At 47.8% G+C, this 25864-nt stretch overlaps 1 protein-coding gene across 17 annotated transcripts in view; it reads left to right on the top strand.

Annotated features, from left to right (window-relative positions):
* NRXN3 (neurexin 3) overlaps positions 1-25864 on the top strand; it is a 2187333-nt gene that overhangs the window by 2128627 nt on the left and 32842 nt on the right. For 7 of the 17 annotated variants that reach the window (XM_029597682.1, XM_029597685.1, XM_029597686.1 and 4 more), the window contains one exon: positions 3449-3521. In XM_029597682.1, the coding sequence (XP_029453542.1) occupies positions 3449-3521 (73 nt within the window). Of the gene's footprint in view, positions 1-3445; positions 3531-25864 lie in introns of all 17 variants that reach the window. The other 10 variants (XM_029597681.1, XM_029597688.1, XM_029597684.1 and 7 more) reach the window with 2 other exon arrangements.

Raw genomic sequence — 25864 nt, forward strand, 5'->3', positions numbered from 1 at the left:
TCTGAGATTACCTCCCTGTGTCAGAGTTCTGCTCTCAGCTCTGCCACTGACTCTGTGACTCTGAGATTACCTCCCTGTGTCAGAGTTCTGCTCTCAGCTCTGCCACTGACTCTGTGACTCTGAGATTATCTCCCTGTGTCAGGGTCTGCCACTGACTCTGAGATTACCTCCCTGTGTCAGAGTTCTGCTCTCAGCTCTGCCACTGACTCTGTGACTCTGAGATTATCTCCCTGTGTCAGGGTCTGCCACTGACTCTGTGACTCTGAGATTATCTCCCTGTGTCAGAGTTCTGCTCTCAGCTCTGCCACTGACTCTGTGACTCAGATTATCTCCCTGTGTCAGGGTCTGCCACTGACTCTGTGACTCTGAGATTATCTCCCTGTGTCAGGGTCTGCCACTGACTCTGTGACTCTGAGATTACCTCCCTGTGTCAGAGTTCTGCTCTCAGCTCTGCCACTGACTCTGTGACTCTGAGATTACCTCCCTGTGTCAGAGTTCTGCTCTCAGCTCTGCCACTGACTCTGTGACTCTGAGATTATCTCCCTGTGTCAGGGTCTGCCACTGACTCTGAGATTACCTCCCTGTGTCAGAGTTCTGCTCTCAGCTCTGCCACTGACTCTGTGACTCTGAGATTATCTCCCTGTGTCAGGGTCTGCCACTGACTCTGTGACTCTGAGATTATCTCCCTGTGTCAGAGTTCTGCTCTCAGCTCTGCCACTGACTCTGTGACTCAGATTATCTCCCTGTGTCAGGGTCTGCCACTGACTCTGTGACTCTGAGATTATCTCCCTGTGTCAGAGTTCTGCTCTCAGCTCTGCCACTGACTCTGTGTGGGAATTGTGGGCGAGGCACTTTGTCTCCCTGTGGCAATGAGTGTGTGGGGGTTTCATGTGTGTCACAAATGGATAGGTCCTCGTCAACAATATTCTTGGCCATCCCAAAACATGAAGCGCTACCTTAGGCTTTCTGCGTCCCTGGTTACCTTGCCAGCCGTGGAAGTTACCTCAGGTATGGTACGCGGTGAGAGTGTTCCCCAGGAGTAATGCAGACTCCTTTATGTGCCGCCCACAGAGATCTGAGCTTTGCTACTGATCCTGCATTTCAAACACAAAACTTTGCTACCAAAATGAGAGAAACACACACTTCAGCATGCTCATCCTTCTGTTAGCAAGGGAGGTGACACCCAGCCACACCCGAGGGCTGTCATGTGCTTCCTTGATGGTGCATGGCGCTAATTTAACTAACTGAAGTCATTATATGGAGAGGTTCCTAGCAGGACGAGAGCCCATGCCTGCCCTTACACATAAATAAATAATTGCAGAGAGCAATCACTGCTGGTATGGAAGGCAGCGTCTTGAGCATTCAAGGCTAATGAGCCACCGATGAGCTAGCAAAAGGGAAAGAGATCCATCTGTCTTCACCGAGGGGGTGACACTAAGGGTTCACAGGGTGAGTCCTGCTTACAAAGCAAATCAGTGTATTAGTGAGCCTGAGGGCCGCGGTGGTCCTGCGGGGCAGTGCGTGCCAGGGGCCACTTCTCATCCCATTATGTGATGGTGGAATGGAAACGAGCCAAGAAGAAATGTCCCTGGCCTTAGCTGGGAGTCAGGAAGGTGACTGGCACGCCTTCCTCTTTCCTTGCTCGCCCTCCCCACCCGATCAGTCACTGAGAGGGAAGCATTTCATCCCTGCGGGCTCTGAAACCTGGATTTCTTATCTTTTGTTGCGAGCGCTGCCATGCTATTGGGATAAAGCTGGGACAGTCCTAACCCCCTAAGGCATCTGTACCGTCCGCGTGGTAAAGGCTCCCAGGTTACCAACCTTGCCACTTCACCTGCTGAGAGAGGGAAAATACACTCGTAAAAGCTTTATTAGAACGATGCTTTGGGTCTGGAAGATCGGAGTGTGAAACAAGGCAAGATGAAACTTGTAGTTAATTTGCCCTTTGCGTGCCAGGATTGCCTGTGACTCTGCCTGTAAGTAGGGGGCCAGCGAAATGATCCCTCACTAGTGACTTCAGTGTCTGCAAGGATGAGGTGAGGGAGGAGGAGTGTAGTGGGATGTTGGACACTGTGTAGTGGGAAGAGTTTGTAATGAGTTTTGTTAAAGTCTTCAGAGGACTGCGCCTCTCCTGTCTCCTGTCCTGGGAAGATGGTGGTGGTGCTCAGGCCTTCAGGATATGGCAGATTTTCTGGCTCGGTGTCCTAGAGTGGATTCCTGAGACACCCTGAAGGGAGGGGGGAGTTAAGCTCATACTCCTGAGACGGGGAGTCCGAGAGATGACCACCCTACAGGGGGAAGGTGCCACAGAGCTGCTGTGTGAAGGGGACCATCAGCATAGCAGGGCCATGGGTTGCTGCAGCGAAGCTAATAATACATTACGCACTTCTGTACAGGGACCAGCCTGAAAACCAGAACAGATGGGGTTGATTTGGTTTGCCTGACTTTGGTTGTTTTTATTCACCCAAGTCAACTGATAACTTTATACAGAAATGTTCTAAATTTGGTTGAATCAACCCTTCCTCCACTTCCTGTCTCCTATTCCTTCTCCACTCCTCCTGGACCTTTAAATTCATGAAGCGCATGTGTAACCCCCGAACTGGGGTCCTCTCCTGGGAGTCCATAGCTTAGGCCCAACACCAGGGCTAATATTCACTGCTTACACAGCCTTACCAGCCCCCTGGGACACTCCCCTCCCTCACTTCCAAATAAGAGAGCCACGCTTCATCTGGGGGCCTCCGCCTTATATAGGAAAAGGCAGCCAGCACTGCAGCAGCCTTCTGTAGGGGTGCCCCGGCCTAGACGCCTCTCCCCTCAGTGGGGGGGCCCTGCACACGTGTGTAAGGAACGGAGCATTGCAGCAGGCGACTCTTCCCAACGCACCTTCCTCTGTGTCCCCCATTCGTTTCTTTAAGGGAGCCTCGCACATCTGTGCCATCGCCCCCCCCCCCGGGAGGGTGACTCAAGTACTGACCTGTACAGTCCATTCTAAGAATAACAGGGTCCTTCATTTCTTGTTTTATTGTCATAAAAAGAAATTCCCCAAGGCTGCTGCTAAGTGGAAGATTCCGTTACTCTATCGAGCTTATCGTACTGTGATCTCTCCGTGTACCTGGTAACTAACGAATGGGATTTTCTTTGCTTCCAGTAGCTATAAGGAGGTACTGCAGTGTGCAGACTTGAGAAAATGATATCACTGAGGTGTGTGACCCAATGAAAAGAGTTACTCTGACCCTTCCAAATGAAGAGCCTTGCAGCCAGTGAGACGCAGCAGAGACCTCTGTGGTCCAGGGACCCCGTGATTCTCGCCTTGTCCCTACGAGAGGCATCACGGCCCGCATGCAGTTCAGTTTAACTAGAACTCTGCCTCAAATGAGAAGTCAGAAATCATTTTCCCTAAGTGAGATATTTCTCTGTCTTTTGTTTTATCCTTCGTCCTTGCAAGCAGACAACAGAGGACATGGGCTCGTCCGCTGAATGTTCAGACGATGAGGATCTGGCTGAATGTGAACCCAGCACAGGTAGGTCAGGTCAGTCTCAACTCTGCCTTGTACTTGTATCGTTTGCAAAAAGATTACAGACCTGTATGTGTAAATATATATAGAGAGACCCTGTATATATATTTATAGATACATTATATAGAGAGAGATATAGATTTATGTAATCAAGCATCGTATCCCATGGAGCTGGGGTGGAAAAAAGAGCCAAAATTGACCAAACGCGACTGGAAAGAGTGAGGAAGCCTCACGACGACCGAGCAATTCAGCTTCATAAATGTTGAAGCAAATGCAACTTTTTGTAGCGCTACTGTAGTGCTCCCCACGAGGGAGAGGGGAGGGGGAGGGTTTGCTGAGACGCGGCTATTGAAAACGAAACACAAGAGAAAGGAAAGCGCATCCTGTAAGTGGGGCGATGAATTATGACCATTACTCGATCCTTTTACTTCACGGACAGAGCGCTTATCCATGGGATTTCCAACGCAGCTAACATGGTAATGGCACTTAGACTAATTTTGTTCCCCGCGCGGCAAGAGAACTCGAGGGTATCGAAGCAGACAAAATGCAAAATTAGTGCTAAGCCAGAGCCAAGCTACCTGCCACGATGCTCCAAAATGTATCGGAACTGAAACCCCCAAATACCCTCGGTGCCACTGCCCGCCCCATCCTGAAACCAAGATACATTTTGACCTTCCAAGGCTTTTTCTCCTTTTTGTGCTTTTCTCTTGATTTCGGGTCGGCATACAATGTGATGTCCAGCTAATTCCTGCCACCGGCTCTCTTCCCCAACAGGCTTTCAAGAATCTGTTTCTTTGTTTTGGTTTTGTTTTTTTTGTTTTTTTTAAATCCCAGGCTTGCCACGCCTTTAAGCATCGATAGTAGAGAACAGATATCATTTGAATTTCTGTGTATGGAGAGAATTTGATTTCTGATCCTAGATTTCCAGAGTGGTGAAATGTGTCGATAATAGTGCTGGGTTTATTTTTATTTTTCTTCTCACTAAAAAAAAACAAAAAACCCCAAGAAAAGAATTTGACTCTTTAACGTAATGATCTGTCGCTAGTTACTGGAACCCTTTTCTGAGTTTCAGACAAGAGGAATCAATAAAAAAAATACCCCTAGGCTAGTGCCTGGATCTCTCTCTCTCTCTTTTTTTTTTTTTTTTTTTTTTTTAACACTTCTTCTGCCTTTTGGTTTTGGTTAAACTTAAGTTCTTGCTGGCCTTGCTTGGCTCGGTAGGCTGGAGGTTTCACAGGCAAGCAACCTGCAAGCTTGGCAGCGCACACACACACACACCGGACCTGTGGTGCTCGGGCCGCTGCCAGCCTGCTGAGAATCGACACTCAAGGATACGTCGGGCTCTGTTTTCCCCCGCCAAGGCTTTTGTTTGTGGACGATTCGTTTTGCACAGCCTGGCTCTTGACAAATGAAGCGTTCCGTGCATCGGGAATGGCAGCGCCGCGCAGCAGGAGGTCGACGTAAAGTCCAGATCTCCCACCTTTGCCCCCGCAGAGCGGCTCCTTTCACCGGTATGCTGGCGGCAACCAGTTGACTGTTCTTGCCAGCGTGAAGTCGCGTGCCTTCCGAGGGCAGGAGAGTCGGAAAATTAAGGAGGCCCATTTTAAAAAGTGTCCCAGGGGTGCCTTACTGGGAGCCGTTAACTAGCACTAAATCAGGGGAGAGCAATAAGGAACGAAATCTTCCCTTTTCTGCAGCTAAGAGCTAAAAATGTCGGATTTCTGTTTCCTGTGCTGGATTATGTTGTTCAGTTTTAGAAGTCAGATATGCTTTATACATGAATATTCGTCCCTCATTAGGAAATGAAGGCATTTGATTGACCGATAGCTTAGATGACAGAAGTAATCATTTGCAGTGCCATCAGGCAGCCCTGACATCAGGTAACATGGGCTCTCTGGTTTGGAACAAAAGCCAGTCTCATGCTCCTGATGTTCCTGTGCTGCAAACCAGTGTACAACTATGACAAGGCCACCCATTATGCCCAACCTGCAACAGAGTCTGTCCATCCCAGATGAGTCCCGTCAGCCATGGGACAATGACGGAAGGCAATCAATCGTCCTTGACTTCAAAACTCTGCTGATAGTGACAATACATGTCGCAATTTCCTGGACTCCTAAAACATTTCAGATGATCACATAAATACCAAGTCATTCAGGGTAGGTTGATTCCATTTGGGATATTCTAGCCAGAAAATTCTGCAGGTTAGTTTCCTGTTCTTCTGTTGCATAAGTAGAAGTTCGGGATCCAGAAGGCTTTGCTCTGAAGGCTGAGGGCGACCTTTGACACTCTTCAGTCTCCCCACACCTGAGCAGCCGTTGGCTTGTGATACACCTGGTGATCCCATACGCACTCTAGCCAACTAACTCATGGACATCTGTGTGACCTTATGCTTGACCTGTCTACTGTATCACCTCTCACTCATAGGATTCTGATTCTTGAGGCTGTACATTAATCCAGGGCTTCTCAGGCACATCCTACCACTCTCATTCTCTGGAGTCCATAATGGACATGTATGAGAGAGATTTGCATACACTGAGGGTTTCCAGTATATACAAATCTGTCTCATGCACATTTGTTATGGCTCGGCATTCCTCCAGGACAGGAGTGGGAAGTACCGCATTAACCACTCATTCTGGAAAAAGAGCTGTAATTAGGTACCTAAATCCCTGCAAGTATAAAGCAGTCTGTTTACCCCAGCAGTCACAGACACGTTTAGCTACATGCTGTCAAGCTATTTCCAAAATCATTGCCACAGGTCTAATTTAAAAGGAACCTTGTTCTGGGCATTTTGTTGGTTTTACAATACATTTCATAGGACCCATTCAAGACTTATCCAACGATGACATTTGTAGATCAGATAGGTCTCTTCCTCTAAATTATGCGCATTTCTGGATCAATGTCATTTTGAAAGCTCATCTCTGGATACTTCGTATTTTGTTGTCACAACCCGAAAAGAATTCAGCTTTCCGTTCAATATGGCTATTGGAACTCTACGCCTTCTTCAGCATTTTATAATCTTTAATGCCCATTATCATAGTAAATTCTGATCCCAGCATATGAGTACTGACTGCTTCATCTCAGATCTATATGCAGATTAGCTGAACACGATTCTCCGCCCGTACTGAGATGGTATAACTAGGCTGCAGGTGCACGTCGCCAGATTCTGATGGTAGTTTTCCATAAATCCTTCCTACTTTCCCGTTCCTTTGGGGGTCTTTTGTTGCCCACCTGGCTTTTAACTTGCCCTGCACTGCCTTCTGGGGCTTGTGCTCCTGCTTTCCTTCCCGGGCCAAAAGCAAGACTGCGAAGCAGAATGCTTCGCAGTGTAAGTTAGGAGAGCAGCAGCGTCCGGCTCCCAGATCTCCCTGCGGAGCTGCTAGGATGTGCACCGCGCAAAACAAGCAGAGCCCACAGGAGGCCAAGAAGGAAAGGTTTATCTCCTAAAGGGGCACCAATTCCTTAGCTACAGCAGTCGGGGGAATACTTATTAATTACTTGTTATTTGAGCTGAAGAGATTTTAATTAAAGCCCTATTCGCCCAGGATTTTGCTTGTAGACACAGCATTGGTGGAATAGATAATTTGAAGGCAAGAGTCCGGCGTGGCTAAGAGACCAATGTAAATCAAAAGTCAGACTCTGCTGAAATAATCTGGCATGTTAAAGATCAGATGCTGTCCCCAGCTTTAAAGCCCCTCCTTGCCCTCTCTGGCCTCCATAGCTCCTGGAGGGCAGTGGCCCCGGCTGAGCCAGCCTCCGTCCCCAGTCCCATTGCAGTTTCTCAAGCACAGAAGGAAGGCAGGTCCTACTGGTGCAGCAGGATGAAACCAGAATGGGGCTCAGGCTGCCCTTTGTGACATGGAAGTGTAAGAAGGCGTCTGAAAAATCAAGAAAAGGGAAAAAAAAAAAAAAAGCGCTTTATGATGAGTCTCCATGGCAGAAAATGAGCTTGCGTGTCCCTCATCAGGGCAGACCGAATTCTGCTTTGTGCTGAAAGTTTACATTTGAAACGCTAAAAGAAAAAGAGAGAAAATTGTATGGAAGGTCCAAAGAGCAAAATAGTGAAATGGACAGTGTTGATGCAGGCACAAGTGGAAGGAAGCGGCAGGGAACGTCTATAGATTGTGAAGTGCGGTAAAATAACGTCTCTTGAAAGCCAGAGGAGGAGCCGCAGCAAAAGTCGTCAAGAAAACCGTTTCCAAGCTGCCCAATTAAAGGCCGGCCTGAGGTTTGCCCAAGACATAACACAACCTTGAGAGATGTGCAAAAAGCCACAAGGAACTGTTGCCTGGCCCTTAGATCCTTTTCTGCAGTTCTGCTCTGTCTCTGTGGACGCGGTTAATGTGCTGAAGAGCGCTGCCTTGCCGCGTCTTCTCAGGAATGCCTAGGACTACAAGACAGATGCAGCCAGGGACTGCCATGAGTTCCCACTTAATGGAGCAACAAGGACATTGTCATCAGTGCCAAATCCCTCTTATGAGCCGGAAATGCGGCGTTGAAATTGCAGAATGTTGCTCCGCCACCCAACAAACGGGGAAGTCATCTTTATATGTCAGAAAATTTCTCTCTTTCAGTGTCAGGTTGCTAGCCACAGGATTTTGTGCACAGGTGTATTCATAGCATAAGGGTACCAGGCTCCCTTCTCCTTCATTAACCCAAACACAACCGTGTAACAGCTGGTCCTCGATATAATAGGTCCAGTCGTCTCAGAGAGATTGGATCCACATCATTTCGCCTTCAGTCAGTGCAGGCGAGCTTATTTCAGGTTACTGTTACACAGATTCAGACACAATACACAGCGTGGCGGAGCTCCCTTCTCCGGATCCACAACACGGCTCACAGCCCTCAACACTGGGATAGCCCCAACCATCCCTATGGACAACTTGAGGACCCATCCAAGTGCTCGGGCTGCAGGGCTGAGCTGAGAGCAAGTATGCAAGGCTCCTCGGCGTAACTTAGCTGCAGATACAGAGCTGCGGCCCTCCAACAGGGCAGACCCCTAGCTCAGGACTGGGCCAGGCTCCCACTCCCGCACCCCATACAAATATCTGCTTCTATCCATCACCCCAAGACAATAATATTCCTCGACAAAACATAGAAATGCATTCCTTGGATTTCTCTATTAACATGGAGGTCCATATTCAGCCGCTTTGTGGCTCAACTAGTTAGCCGGATATACTTAGCCTATATATTCAGCCACACCACTGAATGTATCCAGCTATCTTACAGGTAATGAATAGGTTTATGCAGGTAACTTTAGGACAGGTCTACAGGCTGACAAGAGTTAGCCAGACTAACTCGGCTCCTCCTAGTATATGCTTCCATCTAAATTATTATCCTGCTAGAATTAGCTGGATGAGTTATCTAACTATGGACCTCCTGATAAATAACTAATAAATGAATAATGATGTGGAATCATGCCAGACAATCACAGTACAGGCTAGACTCTAAAACAAACCCCTCATGTGCCTTCAGGGACCTCAGGAAGCAGCTGATCAATTTCCTGTCAGCCCAATTGGCATGCATGTGTTTTGGCTTATGTGTAAGCCTCTTTCAAGACTATTTCTTCCTAAAGATAAGCTGCAGCAGCATGTGACATGTACGACAGTAAATAAGAAGATAAAGTGTCACCATGACATCCTTCCTGAAAAAGGGCTTGCTCGTTCAGGGACTTCAAGCCTTTTAAACAGAAGTCAAAGAAAAGAGCAGCTTGTTCGCCTACCGCAATAACCACAACTGATTCAATGTGCTTTACAAATAGAGAATGTTAAAAGGTAAATGCAACTCTGAATGAAATGCACTCGTCAGCGCCATCTCCCTAAATGGCCCCACACTCATGGCGGTTTGTAGTTGAACGGTGACTCTCCTTGCTATGGCTGGTTGACGGGATAACTCAATGAACACCGACGACCACCTCTAGGAGGTTGGAGCTCGGTTGCTCCAGCAGGAGGTACAGGTCTACAAATCCCAGAATATGCTTCGGCCGAGGGTAAGGCCCGAACCCGACGGAGTATCTCATGGAGTCATGTGATCTGTCATGGTTGCTTGCACTGTAGGAACTTTCTGACTACGGATGCCAGCGAGGTACAAAACAAGTGGTACTAATCCAATTGGACAGACATCTTCTTAATGTAGGAAGTCAATTTCTGTCGTTTCTCAAGCCCCCTTTTAAATCCCCATAGGGTGTGCATATATATATATTACATATTATATGACTTATCTCTTTGCAAGAGTAATATGAGGCAGCTATCAGCAGTCCCTGTCATCCAATCACACGTTTACACAGAAATTCATGCCCTCATTTTAACCCTGGCATCCACCGAGTGGACAGATGCATGCTGTTGTTGGCACGTTCTACCTTTTATTTACGACTTCTCTTCCCTTCCTTATTTCTGTGTTTCTACTAAAATAGAGTGTTCTCATCTGTGCCGTGAAAAGACAAATTTGCATGCAGTGCTGTTAACCTAATTTGCATAACCACATGTGAAATGGGATCCATTCCCGGTTTTCCATGGAGCCTGGGCCTCCAGCTGCAGGATTTGTAGGACGAGAAGGGTCCCAATGCCCCCGGAGGAGAGGCTTGCCCCAGTCTCCCCTGTGACATGAAATTGGGTTGACAATGCTGAACATGTTTATCTGCTGATAGATTCATGTATGTAAATATATACCTGCTCCTGTGTATATATTTCCACGTCTTCTGTTAGTTCACCTCATCTTGTGCCGCATGTATTTTTGGTGGTTTCAATATTTAATTTCAATTTCGATTTTTTTTTAATTTTGGCCATTAGTACCATGTTTTTAAATATCATTTTGAGAGTTGAACTCATTGCTGTAAATTTTCAACTCGGTCAAAACAAAACCAACCAAAAAAAAAAAAAAATTGGATACATTTATAAAGCAAAGAACCGAAGGCAGCAAAATCTTTTCTTGCCATCTTGATTTGTATTCCCCCCAGAAAGCTGAATGCTGAAGAATGACATTTCAGATGCTCTCTGCTTCCCCCAGCCTTTCTAGCTCTCCCCCCTTCCCCCTGCACACTTTCCAGAGAACCTCAGAACAATTTTTATTTCCGATTAGAACCAAAAAAGTGGTCGGTAGCTCTGCAAACGCTTAGAAACCCGGATGGCATAAAAAGCATTTTATTGCCGCAGAGTAAGGACTTGGGGCCATTTTGTGCTTTGGATCATCTGTGGCATGAAGTAGGGGGTTGTTTTTTGTCGCCGATGCCATTAAATCAGCTGCATGCACTGTAGTGACGTCCTCCTGGTCCGTAGGTGGCGCTGCGCCTTCAGGTTAGCACAGCGGGAGGGGTGGGGCTAGACTCGCTTTCCTTCTGGTTTCATGGTTTTCTTTCTTTTTTTTTTTTGTTTTGGCAGTGCCATTGGTCCCACTCTTTAATTTGCCCCTTGGTTTCAGATTGTGCCCCGTGTCTCCCCATTTCTCCAGTATGTTTTGGAGTTTGCTGTTCTTACTTTCGGGTTCTTGAGGATGTCTAGTAGATGTGATTCTGTTCTCTGTCTGTAATGAATTGTTTGACTTTTCTCCCACCCTTAGCCCTCCTCTAAACATTCTTTTCCGGGGGGATTTCCACAAAGGGGCAAAACCTTTTAATGAGGCAGCGCCTAATGCTGTCAGGAGATTATGGCAAAACGTTTCCTCTAAGCCAGTGGCCGGGAAGTTAAAATTCCAGTTGTAATCCCTCTTTCTGCCATTGGAGGTGTAAAGTGCCAGCAGCCAGCAGAGGGCGGTACTGGGACAGGCTGGCGAGATCATTCCATGAACATTCAGACAAATGGGAGGTAACCTTCTAACGGCCACATACATTTGCAGGCTGTTATGCGTAAGCTTGCTTAGAAAATGTCCCAACGAAAGCCAAGGGCACAAAGTTGCACCTGCTCCTCTGTGCAGGGGAAGGTTTGGGGGAAATCTGCACGCGTCCGTGCGCAAATGCAAACTCCACGCCCCCCTGGAACGCCTCTCCCCGATGTGCTTAAAATGACGAGCTTATAGGGTGTGTGTGAGCCAGGGAGCTTTTCAAAGGGCCATTTCTCTGGGTAGTCCCTCTGAAAATTAACCCCCTATACACATTGCTTAAGTGCCTGATCCCAAGACCTTTTGGGGCTTGCTCTGAATAAAGAGTGGAACTACACATCCCAGGATGCATTAGGGTGGACGGTAGCAACAAGGAAGGAAGAAGAACATCTAGGTGTCCCAGGATGGAATCCCACCAAAGGTGCGGCCAAACGAGGATGAATTTGTTTTTTTTCCGAGAACAGTTAGCCAAGGGGGAGGGTTCTTCAGTGGCAGCTTTGCAAGTAAGATTCCTGGTGGTACAGCCTGCCCTAAAGAAGCGGCACACTCAACATAAGAGATGGTAAATGGTCTAGTAAGGTACACAGCATACATGGAAAGAGGGCTCCGGGACAGTGGTGGTGTCAGACTTTACCACTGTTTGTAGTTTCCCTTACTAAAGAACGCCCAAAGGCCGCTGAAGGTTCATGCAAGCAAAATGATGCCAGCTGGTTTCTCCAGGGGAGTGTGCCAGGAGCAGCCTTGCTTTTCACAAGAATAGAAGCGAGCACTCCATCAAAATACCCCCGAGATCTCTCTTTCTTTTTTCATTTTGTAAACAGCTGTCCCCCAGGAACAGACTTAGGCATGAGCAATGTAAACAACTGTCTCCGGCGACAAATGTTTATAGGCGCTGGGGCACCACCGCCACGCCTGCTCCTATCACTCTGCCACTGTCTGAAGCTGCTGCTGCTGCGCGCCGTTCTCCTTTTCTAAACTCCCGTGAATCTGAGTCCTGCGGCGGCCCGCCTCTCGTGTGTGCGTACACAGTAACGGGAAGCCCATGCCGGAGTTTAAGAGGGGAGAATAGGAATGCAAGTCCAGGTGAGGGGAGAGGCCACGGGAAGAGTTGCGGGTAATGGGGGAATCCAGGTGGCAGATGACACGGCTCCCTCCAATCCTCCTACAATTTCTAGGGAGATGGGGAACTTCCCAATTCCCTCTGGGTGCCAAAATTTGAAATCGGGCCTTGTCTGTCCAAAAACATGATGCTCCTAGCTGTTAATATCATCCCATACATACATAATTTATCTAAAATCAACACAGAAATTGGATAACAAATAAAAAAAAACAAACCCAAATAAATAAATAACAAGGGGACAAAATAAAATACCTTAATAACAAATAATAAAATAATACAAATAATGCAACAGCTAAAGCCATACTCAGTTGTTGAAGGCTTGAGAAAAGCGCCAGGCCTTGTTGTTTATTTTGTATTTATGATGATGTTGTGCTTGATGATATATATAATATTGTGTATGTGTGATATCAGGCCTATTGTAACATGCCCAGGGTGCGGGCTTGGCCTGAGAAAACTGAAAGTAAGCTAAACCATCGGTTGCCTGCAGCAATACCATGGGACTCTGCAGGGTTCGGTTCTACCCCCAGTTCGGTTTGGTATTTTTTGGCTCCTGTTACAGAAATATTATTCTCCTATGGGTTTTATCTGTGTGCAGATGGTATTCAGTTGCTTGTCAGCATGGATCAGGATCAGTCTGCGGCTGCAGTTGGTTTTAATGACCGTCTTGCTGACCGGTTGGATCGGCGCACTCTGCGACTCAATCCTAACACGTCTGAGGTATTGTAGGTAAACTGGGCCAGCAGGGAATGGGCCAGTCTTCTTGTGGTGGTGGAGGCTGTGGAATTCTTTCCCCAGAAGCTGCTCGGGGTTTTCCTGGATGATCGGCTGCTTATGGAACCGCAGCGGTGGTGAAATCATTTTCCAGGTCTTCATAAAATCTGACAGTTGCCTGCTTATTCTTTCTGAGCACAGCCCGGCTACTGTTACACTTGTCCAAGTTACAAGTAAGATTGATTACTGTAACTCACTTTAGCAGGCTTCACCTCTGAGGCTTTTGCATCGCTTTCAAATTCTTCAAAACGCTGCAGGTAAGGCTCTAGCTGGAGCCCGGGCGAGAGGCCAGCGTTAAGCCTATTCTGAGAGGGCATCGTTGGCCCCCGGTACTGTGGAGGATGATGTTTAACATTCTTTAGATTGTTTTCAAGCGTTTAGACTGCATAGCCCATAAGTATGTTCAGGATTGCCTGCTCCCTGGGTTCCTGTCAGCCCCCTCCATCTCAGGTGACGCTGCAGACTACCCGAAAGGCAGCCTTCTGTTACACATCCCCCTCGCTTGTGGAACTCGGTGCCTCTTGATCTTCGTGCAGGTTCTTGTTTGAGTTGTAGGGGAAAAGGCAACATCTTGGCTATCTGAACAAGCTTTGGAGCCTGATTCAGGGCTGAAATGGTCTGGCATTTCTTTTATTTTTTTCTGTTTCTCCTTTCAATTTCAGTTTATGTTTTGGTGTTGGGATTTTTTTTTTTTTTTTTTTACAGATTTGTTGTAATGTTGTATTTTTGCATTTTGTGTATTATTTTATTATTGAACCTACTCAGAGAATTTGTTCCGTTGAGCGGTAATCAAGTTTAAATAAACAAACAAAATGAAACAAATCTATTAAAAATCTAAGAGTCTCCAGAGACACCTGGATGCTAACCCCCAACCCCTATGCTCTGTTCCCTGCAGGCTGCCTGAGAGGAGAGCAAAACAACATGAAAGGAAGGGCTGCATTAGGAAGCAGATGAGCTCTTCTTTGCTCTGCTCCAGCCTCAGCCTCACCCCTTCCTCTCTTGTTCCCTGCTTAGGGAGCAGGGCGGTTCTTTTCTTCTTTGATCTGCTCCAGCCTCAGCCTCACCCCTTCCTCTCTTGTTCCCTGCTTAGGGAGCAGGGCGGTTCTTTTCTTCTTTGCTCTGCTCCAGCCTCAGCCTCACCCCTTCCTCTCTTGTTCCCTGCTTAGGGAGCAGAGCGGTTCTTTTCTTCTTTGCTCTGCTCCAGCCTCAGCCTCACCCCTTCCTCTCTTGTTCCCTGCTTAGGGAGCAGAGCGGTTCTTTTCTTCTTTGCTCTGCTCCAGCCTCAGCCTCACCCCTTCCTCTCTTGTTCCTTGCTTAGGGAGCAGGGCGGTTCTTTTCTTCTTTGCTCTGCTCCAGCCTCAGCCTCACCCCTTCCTCTCTTGTTCCCTGCTTAGGGAGCAGAGCGGTTCTTTTCTTCTTTGCTCTGCTCCAGCCTCAGCCTCACCCCTTCCTCTCTTGTTCCCTGCTTAGGGAGCAGAGCGGTTCTTTTCTTCTTTGCTCTGCTCCAGCCTCAGCCTCACCCCTTCCTCTCTTGTTCCCTGCTTAGGGAGCAGAGCGGTTCTTTTCTTCTTTGCTCTGCTCCAGCCTCAGCCTCACCCCTTCCTCTCTTGTTCCCTGCTTAGGGAGCAGAGCGGTTCTTTTCTTCTTTGCTCTGCTCCAGCCTCAGCCTCACCCCTTCCTCTCTTGTTCCCTGCTTAGGGAGCAGAGCGGTTCTTTTCTTCTTTGCTCTGCTCCAGCCTCAGCCTCACCCCTTCCTCTCTTGTTCCCTGCACTCTGCCTGGGAGAGGAGGCACTGGATCAGGAAGCAGAAGGATGTTCTTTGCATCGGCCCTAAGTGCCCATGCCTGGGGGAGGGGGGTGAGAGAGTCTGAGAGGAGAAGAGCAGAGCTGTTATAAAGGACAGGAAAGCCGAGTGATTACCCAGAGAGGGGTGCAGGATCCCTCTGCCACTGGCATCTCTCCGTGTTTCTCCCTCCCACAGTTTTACTCATCAGCTGTTTGAACCAGGTGGGACTCCACGTGGATCAGGCCCAGCTGATCAGTAAACTGTGGCCACAGCAATGTGGCAGATGCTGGTGCAGACATCAGCAGCAAGATCTGGTGCATTATGCAGTGGGGGAGGGGGGAACCTATCCTAAACACCCCCTCCCCCCCCCTGGGACTATTTAGCCTGACGATGGACCTGAGAGAGAGTGCAGAGAGAGGTCCTAGGGGAAGGGGAGAATGCTAGTGCGCTATCAGTGATTTTAGCCCACAAAATTTAGTATTTGCAAAGCTGGCATTGCTTGCAATGAAAAATAGGTAATGAGCTGCTTAATTATGCAAAGCAGTTCATTATCTGCATTTGCACAAAAATACACAAATTGGCATTTTCTTTTGAAACGTAAGTATACCTCAGGGAGATATAGGCAAGTTTTGGCATTAAAATCTGTCAGGTCGGTTTTAAAAGCGTTGCTTGCACAAACACGGCCACGTACGTGGATTATGCAGGCCACGTGCGAGCAACGCGCGTTTTAAGAAATCGCGGAGTAAAATGCGTGCGCGCCCGATCACGCAGCAAGAAGGAGGCACAGAAAGGGGCGGGGCCTGGGCATTCCAGGGCGGGGCCAAGACTTGCGGGCATAAGTCTGCATTTTAAAAAAGCCATCCATGGGGCGCGTCGGCGTGTTACCCGCGTGATGAGGAGCAAGTCTGGAGATCTCTAGGACGTTCAGCACAGCGTGAGGGTTTGGGTTCAACCGAGGGGGGGGGCTTGCAGGATGAAGAACCAGAGGGGTCTTGAGGACCTCGATATGAACTGTGCAGACTGGTGGATTCCTTGGAAAAACTGGGGGTTTTTTTCCTCGCGCAAACAGGTTCTAAAATCCTCCTGGATACACACGTAAAAGCCGCTGAAGCCCTCGCCAAAGTCCACGTGGGACGGGTGCTTTAAACGACACGCGTGCACCTGCACGCACAATTGAAAATGGCAGCGTCTCTCTGTTTGCGGGCCGATGCATGCGTTTATGGGCGCACGTGCGTTCCTTTTAAAATGACCCCATGTGATTACGCAAAACTTGTTCTTATATCAGGCTAATGATTGGAGGAAAAGACCTCAGATTTTGTGCCGCCTCAATCAGAATCTCAAGACTGATCTTCCTCCTCGATCATTGGTCAAACAACCCCCACCTTTTAATTTTATGATTGCTACTGGTGATCGTACTCATTTGTGAATAATACTTTTTCTTTTTTTTACAAAGAAATGATGGCAGAAAAGGACCAAATGATCCACCCAGTCTGCCCAGCGAGCTTATGCCAGTATCTGCCGCACTGTGCAGGTCACCCCCATGCTGATCAGTTTCCCATACCGTAAAAGTCAGGGCCCTCGGATGCTGTCTGAATCCAATTTCCCTTAATCATTGCTGTGGAAGTAGAGAGCAATGATGGAGCTGCATTAACAATATCAAGGCTTCTTTGTTAAGGGTAGCAAATGTCACACCAGCAAGTTACCCCCATGAACTCTTTTCTTTTTTTCCCAACCTCTAGCCTTTAGGGATTCACAGTGTTTATCCCATGCCCTTTTGAATTCATTTACTGTTTTTGTCATCCCCACCTCCTCCGGAAGGGCATTCCAGGCATCCACCACCCTCTCCATGAAGAAATATTTCCTGACGTTGGTTCTGAGTCGTCCCCCCCTGCAGTTTCATTTCATGACCCCTAGTTCCTCGGATTTCTTTCCAGCAGAGAAGGTTTGTCGATTGTGCATCATTAAAACCTTTCAGGCATCTGAAGGTCTGTATCCTATCTCCCCTGCTCCTCCTCTCCTCCAGGGTATAGATATTCAGATCCTTCAGCCTCTCCTCATAGGTCTTCCGATGCCGACTCCTCACGATTTTGATCGCTCTTCTTTGGACCACCTCTATTCTGTCTTTAACCACTTAGCTTACTGCAGCATGAGAAGAGTCCAAGAGATGATGTAATAACTTTATCACTGAAATTTGGACCAGGAAGGTCTCAATAAGCACCAGACTGTAAATTTTACTTCAACTAGCATCTCACTGGCTGCAGAATTGCCATTTCCCTTAAGCCCGCATCACAATGAAGGCTGGAACGCCGACATGGCTCAGGTTTTGCTGTCACTGCATCAGGGCTTTGGGCGTCACGCGAACGTCCTTCGTGCTGAAACCTATAGCATGCTGCTACTCTTTTCTTTGCACGATGGACTCTCCTCGTACTGCAATAAGTAAAAAATTAGTATTATTCACAAATGAGCATTCGTAAAATGTGCAGTGATCAAAGAGCAAGATCTGCCTTGAGATTCTGATTTGTGGCAACACAAATTCTAAGGTCTTGTCCTGCAATCATTAGCCTGATGTAAGAATAAAAACTAAAGAACTGTTCCGTAGCCTACAGCGGCCTGTATTACTTTTGCGGCTCACCGTCCCTTAATTTGCTTTGCTTGCACATCACTGTGGATGTGATTTGCATATTATTTAAATGGCCACATAAGATGAGAAACAATTTGTGCCGTTCCGTACCGTCCATGCCCACAGAGCCAGCTGCGGGTTAGTGCAGTGACCTCTTAAATTGCATTTGCTCCCATATGTCGCTGTGCAGCCACAACAGCAGAGCAGGCTCACCGATGCTAAAGCAAAGAGCCACCCTCTTCCCGTAGCTAGAAGCTCAGCAATAGCCAATGTTTATTTAAAAAACGTGAAAACCCGCACACAATCCATTGCTCGAGGCAGCGTGCAATAAAAGCATTCATACAAGCCAGAAACAAAGCATAAACAAAGATAACAATAAATCAATTTTTCCTGCCCTAACGGCTTCGAGTGATAGATATTATGCTATTAGTTTCCTGGAAGGCTGTCACTGACAGCCCTGCCAGACTGACCTATTCTCTGAAACTGCGCATGCTAATCAATACGTGCACTGCCTCCCGTTAATAAGGTGGGTGAGCTGCAAATGTGCTGGGAGCCGCCACGGAGAATGCCTTGTCCTCAGGATGCGCGCCGTGGGCCGGCCGCACTGAGGGTGACATGAAGAAGGCCAGCCTGGCTTAAGTGCAGCACACATGTGGGATTGTGAACATGCAACATGGCACCGATCCTTGCCCAAACGCTTGTGAGCCAGCATGGCTGTCTTATATTAAATTCTCCATTCACCTGGCCAGCAAGGAAGGGGCCTGCTGTGATTCTCATCTTTACAGCTGTCACAGTGCCACATCCAGAATGATTTGGAGAGCCCTCAGAGCATTCGTCGGCTGCTGAATTTTTTAACAATTTCAAAGGCATTGCAGGAAGGGGAGGTGTGGGGAGACGATGTGAATGCTATCCTCATCCTCCCTAATCTACAAGTCATTTGTATGCCGACTCCCTATTTTGACCTATAAGTGCAGTTATTTAGCTCATCAGAGCTCTTAAATATTCACCGTTCTTGCTGGATTGAATATAACTGCCACTTAATAGTTGACTAAAAAGATCTTCCCTGACGGTGGACATTTGGGTCATCTGAGCCGGCCAGGTGGTGGCATGGTCTAGGTGACATGAAGAGTTTGCGGTAGGGATACAGCATGGGTGTGATTGTGCGACCTCAGCCTTCATATGCCACTACTCGGGTGGTTTCGCTTTGACAATCAAACACAAAGTGCACACAAAACAAAAGTACCTGTGTGCCTTACAGCTGGGTGGACTTTTTGAAAATTGCCCCCTTAAACTCCAGCCCATTATCTAAGGTGCAATTACAGCCTAAGAAGAAAGGGACCACGTTGTCTTAGAAAGAAGAATTTGATGGACCAAGGCACGGGAACTGTATTACCATTGAAAAGAGGGTCCTGGGGAGGCGTGGCTCGCTGCACAGTACAGCGCAACGTTGCCAGCTTAAAGCGCCACCTGGGCCCACTATTGTTCTGGCCACCACTGGGCCGCATTAAGGAAACAGGTAACATAGAAACATTGCAAATGGCGGCAGAAAACGATCGTAATAGCCCACCCACCCAGCTGCGGTTCTTGCACTTGGGGTAGATATGTCTAACCCCCCGGGGAGGGCGCACACGGTGAGAGAGTGTCTGATGCCTGTTTGAGAGCTAAGCTCCATTCTCTTGTGAGTTCACAAAAAAATACATATAAACTTGGTCAAGCAGATGGTGTAGTGGACCCGGCACTGAGGGAAGGGCAATGTTTAGCAAGCTGGACAGGGACGAGACCACAACACATTTCTTTCCCATCTGTGACCCCTCTGCTCCTTCCATGGACTGACCGATGCCTCGAGCCCACACCTTGCGATACAGGAGGGTCTCGCCCCCAAGGGTGGCTTCAACAAAATAAAACTTCTCAGCGTTGAACAAGTTTAAAAAGGGTTCACAGGCTCTTACAGCATTATTGCGCGATTTTAAAAGGCTTGCGCGTGCCAAAACTGGGAGTTACGCGTGTGTCTCGGACACGTGCACGCTGCGCAGATATTAACAGGCCCGCAACAACGCACGTATCTCCCACTACGCGCACAAAAATGTATTGGGGGAAAGGGGCGGGGCGTGGGCGTGATCTGGGTAGGGCATGAGCAGGCCGGCGCTGAGGCATGATTTCTGGGCGTACCTATTTACACGTACAAGCACTCGCCGAGGTCCCCTACCGCGTAACTTTACTTCTGCCATGGACGGCATGTAAGTCATAAAAGAAAAGAAAGGCTACTTAGCCAGGTTTAGGAGGTCTGGTTGGTTAACTGAACTGTGAACAAACTGGGAAAATGGAATCTAGCATTGGCACGCATCTCGCCACGACCATGCGCGTGGCTCTTAAAATCTATCTCTTAATTAGCAGCAACATCAACAAAGCATTCTTCCTGCAAAAAACAGATGAGTTTTTAGATCTCACATCCCCACACGGAATTCTGCTCAGACAGGGCCAAGCTGTTGGGGTCCATATTCTTTCTAGTTTGTCACCAGACACCACTCAGAGCCCAGTAATGGTTGACAGGTCCTCCATGTCTGGCCCATCCTAAAGGAAACAGAAAAGACACTCTACCTGTCTGAACACCACTCCCCGCAGAGGGTTTCCCTCACACCCTTACTTAAAGAAATATACCAAATCTCCTGAGTGAACCTCGGCCACAGTGACTCATCACAATAACCCACAAGCAGAGGTTACGTGACCTCCCTGAACATTTCTTCCAGAAGCACATCTATAATGGAGGGCCTCTGTCGCATATTTATATAATTCCCATACGCAACCCAACACCAATCCCTTTCCTACTACTGCCCTCCATATCAGTCCCAAGACTGCCCAGAAACCGTTAATGTACTGGTTTCCATCACCTCTGCTGGCAGCTGCCATCTTTCTCTGTCATTCTTACATGACTAACAGGACAGACCTTGAGTCAGTGAGGGTCAAGTTAGTACTTCCTCTCTGCTGGTTCTCCAATATGAGCCTTACTAGCAAAGTCAATCAGTAACGAAATTGTTCTGAAGCCACTCTGGACCTATGAGGAAAGGCTAAAGAGGTTAGGACTCTTCAGTTTGGAGAAGAGACAGTGAGGGGAGATATGAGAGAGGTCTATAAAATCATGAGTGGAATGGAATGAGTAAACGTTAATCAGTTGTTTACTCTTTCAAAGAGTACAAAGACCAGGGGACACACAATGAAGTTACCAGGTAATACATTTAAAACTAATCAGAGAAAATATTTTTTACTCAATGCATAATTAAGCTCTGCAAGGTTTGGACAAGTTCTTGGAGAAAAAGTCCATTAACAATTATTAAAGGAGAGTTGCAGAAATCCACTGCTTATTCTTGGGATCTCTCTACCCTGTGGGATCCTGCCAGATACTTGTGACCTGGCTTGGCCACTGTGGGAAACAGGATACTGGGCTTGATGGACCTTTGGGCTGACCCGGTATGGCAAATCTTATGCACTTATGACCTAGTTCAGGGACTGATGATGGGTGATGTGAGATGTAAAGAGCTGTTCTGTTAGGAAAGGAATCAGTCAGGAGTGGACGCGGTGGTAGCTTTCATGAGTAGAATGGGGCGACTCGATGTAGCATAAGTATACAGGGGCTGAACTGTCTCCGAGGGAGAGTTCCTAAATAAACGCAGTGCATTCAGTCCTTCAGGATGCCTTGCAGAAGCCTGCTTCTCATTAACAGACAGCTTTATCTTCTGATTTTCAGTCCCTGTAACGTGCGGAGCTCCCCTTCATCTCTAAGTCCACATGCAGAGACATATCAGAGGAAATCTGCAAGCCTCCTGTCTGCTATTGAGCTGACATTTGTCTGCGTTCCCAGGACATGGTATTTCTAACCTACTTAATGAGCTCCTTATCATATCAGCTTTGACTGCGGCTTCATAGGGTGTGCAGGGAGTGGGAGCGTCAGATTGTGAGTGCTGATGTATTTAATAGGGGAACGTAGGGAGCAGAAAGTTTGTTGCAGTGTCTACACACTGACTTGGGCACTTGTTGTATTGCGATGATGGACACAGGATTATTGGGAGCATGAACTGAAAGTGTTGCAGTTATCATACTTCAGTTCACCTACCTAAAGCGTTATTTGAAACAGGACAGTGGCCCTGTGGTGCTGCAGAGGATTTTGGATTCATAGCAAGAGTTGGGCCTTAAGGTTCCTCTTCCTTATACAGAGCACACCACTGGTCACAGAGTGGCGTTACTGAGTGCTAGTGACCCTCTGCTTGGCCCTCTCATTCTCCAGGAGACCCCATAGCTCCACACAGAAAGGGGCCTAGCATGAGCGCATAAGGAGTAGAGTCAGCGATGGAGCAGGAGCATATACAATAAAATATATTTAAAGAATAAGGCCCACAAAGGAAGCAACTGCACTACAGAGCAGGCAAGGTAATATTTTGCAGACTGTACTGTAGGTAAGACAGCTCTGAATTTGCAGCTATTCCTGTCTCGTCAGTTAACCCCAGGTGGCAGGGGTTCTGACTCCGTACACCCATCGGCACGGAGAGCTCCAAGTCCTTGTAAAATTAATTATCTGCCCCAATAACCGCATCACCTTGCTTTTGGACATTTTTGGGCCATAAGCAGGAAGAAAAAAGAGCTGCATTGAGCTAAGACTCATGCTGTAAAAATGCATATATTACAGTATTTTTCAAAAAGGCCGAAGTTTGTGGTGCCTTCAAGTGCCACGACTACTATCCAGCCTTAAAGCCGAAAGCAGCAGCCTAACTCCTTTGACAGCTACCTAACTTTAAAAACATGCACAGCACTGCGTGAGGTAACGCGCATGGTTACGCCAACGAGCTTATGTCAAAGAGCTTAACGGACATGATAAAGTCCATGGTCGGAGTAATGGGGGAGAGACTGGAACGATGCTTCCAGGGTCCCGGCAACAACTCTAAGCTGTGAATCAACGTGTCGACCACCTGAGCTGAGTGATGAAATCAGTAGGGCCTGATCATCACCCCTCCCCCTTCCTGAAGGCACATATTAGGACCAGACCTGGCAGAACATTAAGAGAAATATCTCATTGTCAAATGCAATGGGAATATTTTAACAAACAGTCTGTGCTGTACTTGTATTGGTGACTCGCTTAAGTTTCACATTAAACAATACACAATTCAGTGGTTTCCATAATGTAAGCTTTAATGAAAGCCAGGATTTACAGCAGATAACATTCAATTTTTATTACAAACTTAGTTAAAGCAGAATATTAGGTGGCCACTTCCCGGGTGTAGGGTACAGTATTGGTTTGTAGCGCCCCTCTCGGGCACTCCTTTGAATAGGGGGTATGACTCGATATTGGGAACTGTCAACCACGGTGCCATTCTCTGATGAGGGGAAGGATTTACCTTCAAGACCCAAAGTGATCTAACTTCCAATGAATGCTCTACACGCAGTTCATTCTGTTCCAAAACACAACTTTTACCGCAAAACGTCTTCAGTACAAATAATTTGAAACATACTACAGTTTCTCCTTATTCTGTCCGTGCTCCACAGCTGATGTCGCCAATGGGGCTTCTAATGCTTCTCTCCCAGCCTCCTGGGTTCCCCTGCAGGAAATGAGGTGCCCTTTGGATAACAGGTGGGTTCCTGTCCCTGTTGCACTTTTTTTTTCCAGTGCTTGATCTTTGTTGGATTCTCCTTTCTCCTCAGGTGAGCACTGTTTGGTTTCCTCCCTCGCCACTCTCAACACCAACTCCAATAACTCATGACTCTTCCAGAGTCTTTCCTCTGGTAGCTATAATAAACCCCAGAGGGTACCATGGAGGCCATTCCTAGGGGGAGGCCTTAGCAAAACGATTACGTGCCCCTACCACTCTTCTCAGCTCAGTATGTCCCCCTGAGGGAGGAGCACAGTCCACACTATGCATGGATCTTTACCTTTCATCGATTCTGATTTTCTACTGGGTCGTACCAGATCGCCTGCCTGTTTACTCCGAGGGCACAAAGCACAGCTGCAGTCCCTGACGTGTTCCTTACAGGTCCTGATTGTGGGGTGATGCACGTTTCACTCCCAGTCTCTGCTTCTGCTGGCAAGGTAACACTCTCCCCACCCCCAAATACAACAATGTGCTACCCCCTGGTGTTCCCCTCTGATAGCGGCAGCTGATGCCCAAGACCTCCTACATCCCTCCCTGCTTTCTGGCTCATCGTGGCACTTGGACCAAGGATCAGCTCTAGGGAAGCCAGGGGCTGTACTCTGGAGCACCCCTACTGCCCTATGCTTAGTCGTGGGCCTCAAAGAGCCCGCTTTTCTCGATTACCACCACATCTATTCCCCCGGATCTATTCCCCCGGATCTTAGAATGGAACCCAACATCTCAACATTCAAGAAAAGACTCAAGACGTGGCTGTTCACGCAGGCCTTTCCTAACTCCAATTCCATCTAACTTCCTTCTTTCAACACGCTCCGCTAGCATTAGCGTTAATAGCCACCTCTTACAATGTTATTTATACTTATATATAACTATCTGACTCTCATTTCCCTTCTCATTCCAAGTTTTTGTTTTCCTTGTTATTTGTAACTGCTTTTCTGCACTATTGTTTAAATGGTAAAGTTTATTATAATTACACCCCTGTTTCTTGTGAACCAGCATGATGGGACCACCGTCTTGAATGTTGGTATATAAAAAAGTTAAATAAATAAATAAATAAAACATCGAGCAGATCTAAGTGGATCTGCATCTCCTGCCTGCAGCCTGGGTCTGTTTTCCAAGGCAACAGCGGCTCCAAGACAGGCTTTACGGGCGCCCGTTCCTCCCACCCCCGATGATGCGGCTCAGGCCGGGCTGACTCCCCAGCTACCCTGCAACGCTCTGGCCATCCGCTCCTCTTGACACCTGCAGCTGCGTGACTCCAGCGGGCCGGGGAGACGGACTTTCCCCCCTGTGGCTGGGGGGATCTTGGATTGCAGTGTCACCGGTCAGTGCATGCTTTGCCAGTCTAGCGCAGGCGGCATTGGGCGCCGGTGGTTCGTGGATTGTGATGGTGGGCTGGCAGTTTGGTCTTGTAGCAGAGGGGGAAGCTACAGTCAGTGTACACGCTGCTGGTGGCACAGGGGTACGGTGCTTGCAGTTACTGTCACCAGAACAGCAAGGGTGAAAGCTCTGAAGGAATCGTGAGAGGCTCCCATGGGTGTCTCCCTTCTCCCTGTGTTTACTGTTTTAACTATTATTAAAAATAAAGGGACGAGAAGGCAGACTAGTAACTTCTTTGACGTGCAGTTTGTTGCTGTCACTGTGTTGTAGAGCTGTAATGGTTCTGGCAAATTATTTTGGGATGGCTTAGCCTCCCTAAACCACTTACACGTGCCACCTATGAAGTGTGGCAAGGTCACTTTTCACGATTGCAGAACGTGCGTCTCACCTGCCATCGGCGAAGAACACGACCCCGACCTGGTACCCAGTTTTATTTTATTTAGAAAATCATCAGTGCCTTAAATCCAGGTGCAGCCCAGAACGGGTACGGCACTCCATAATCTCTCAAGAAACAAGCCGGGCCCTGCAGGGTTTTAGAAACCTGGGCTAACAATGCAGCCAACATTGTGATTCAGGGTTCTCTGGTATTCCCCCGTCTTTTCACAACCCACGAGGTTTCTGGCACAGAGACTTCCTGCACCTTGGTACAGGGGGCCGGGGAAAGCATGCGCACGTAATGCTCAGGCAGGACAGCTTAGCCCAGCAAATTGCTCGTTACCCAGGTAGGTTGCTTTGGAGCCATTAAGAGGTGGTGGAGAGATTTGAACCCGGAAACCCGGGCAAATGAATCCTAAAGGCAGCAGTGTCTGAACCCCGAAGCCCAGGCTCCGACCAGCCTCCCCTGCCCTGTGCTGCTCTGTCACTGGCTGCACATTACATTTTATACTCTTGTAAAAGTGATGAACATTTGGACCCATTCAGCAGTGCAGCATATTTTCTGAGGAAAGTTGACAGGCCAGAAGCTGGGTCAACACAACATTTCTGAATGTGCTATAAAAACTCTAAATTAATTCTTTTATGGTCCCAAAACACTATAAGTTTCTCTAAAAGCTTTGTCTCTCCCAGTGGGGATAAACAAGGTTGGAGAAAGTTAGCCTTTCCTCCTGACATCAATCGAGAGATGAGTGAATGTGCTTGCAAGGCACCTGACATGTTCTCATGCTCATAAACTGCGTCTTGGCTCAGAGCTGCTTCCTCCAGCTCTTCCAGCTGCCTGTGCATCTTCTCTGC

The sequence above is a fragment of the Rhinatrema bivittatum genome, chromosome 4, assembly GCF_901001135.1.
Source record: "Rhinatrema bivittatum chromosome 4, aRhiBiv1.1, whole genome shotgun sequence".
Classification (NCBI taxonomy): domain Eukaryota; kingdom Metazoa; phylum Chordata; class Amphibia; order Gymnophiona; family Rhinatrematidae; genus Rhinatrema; species Rhinatrema bivittatum.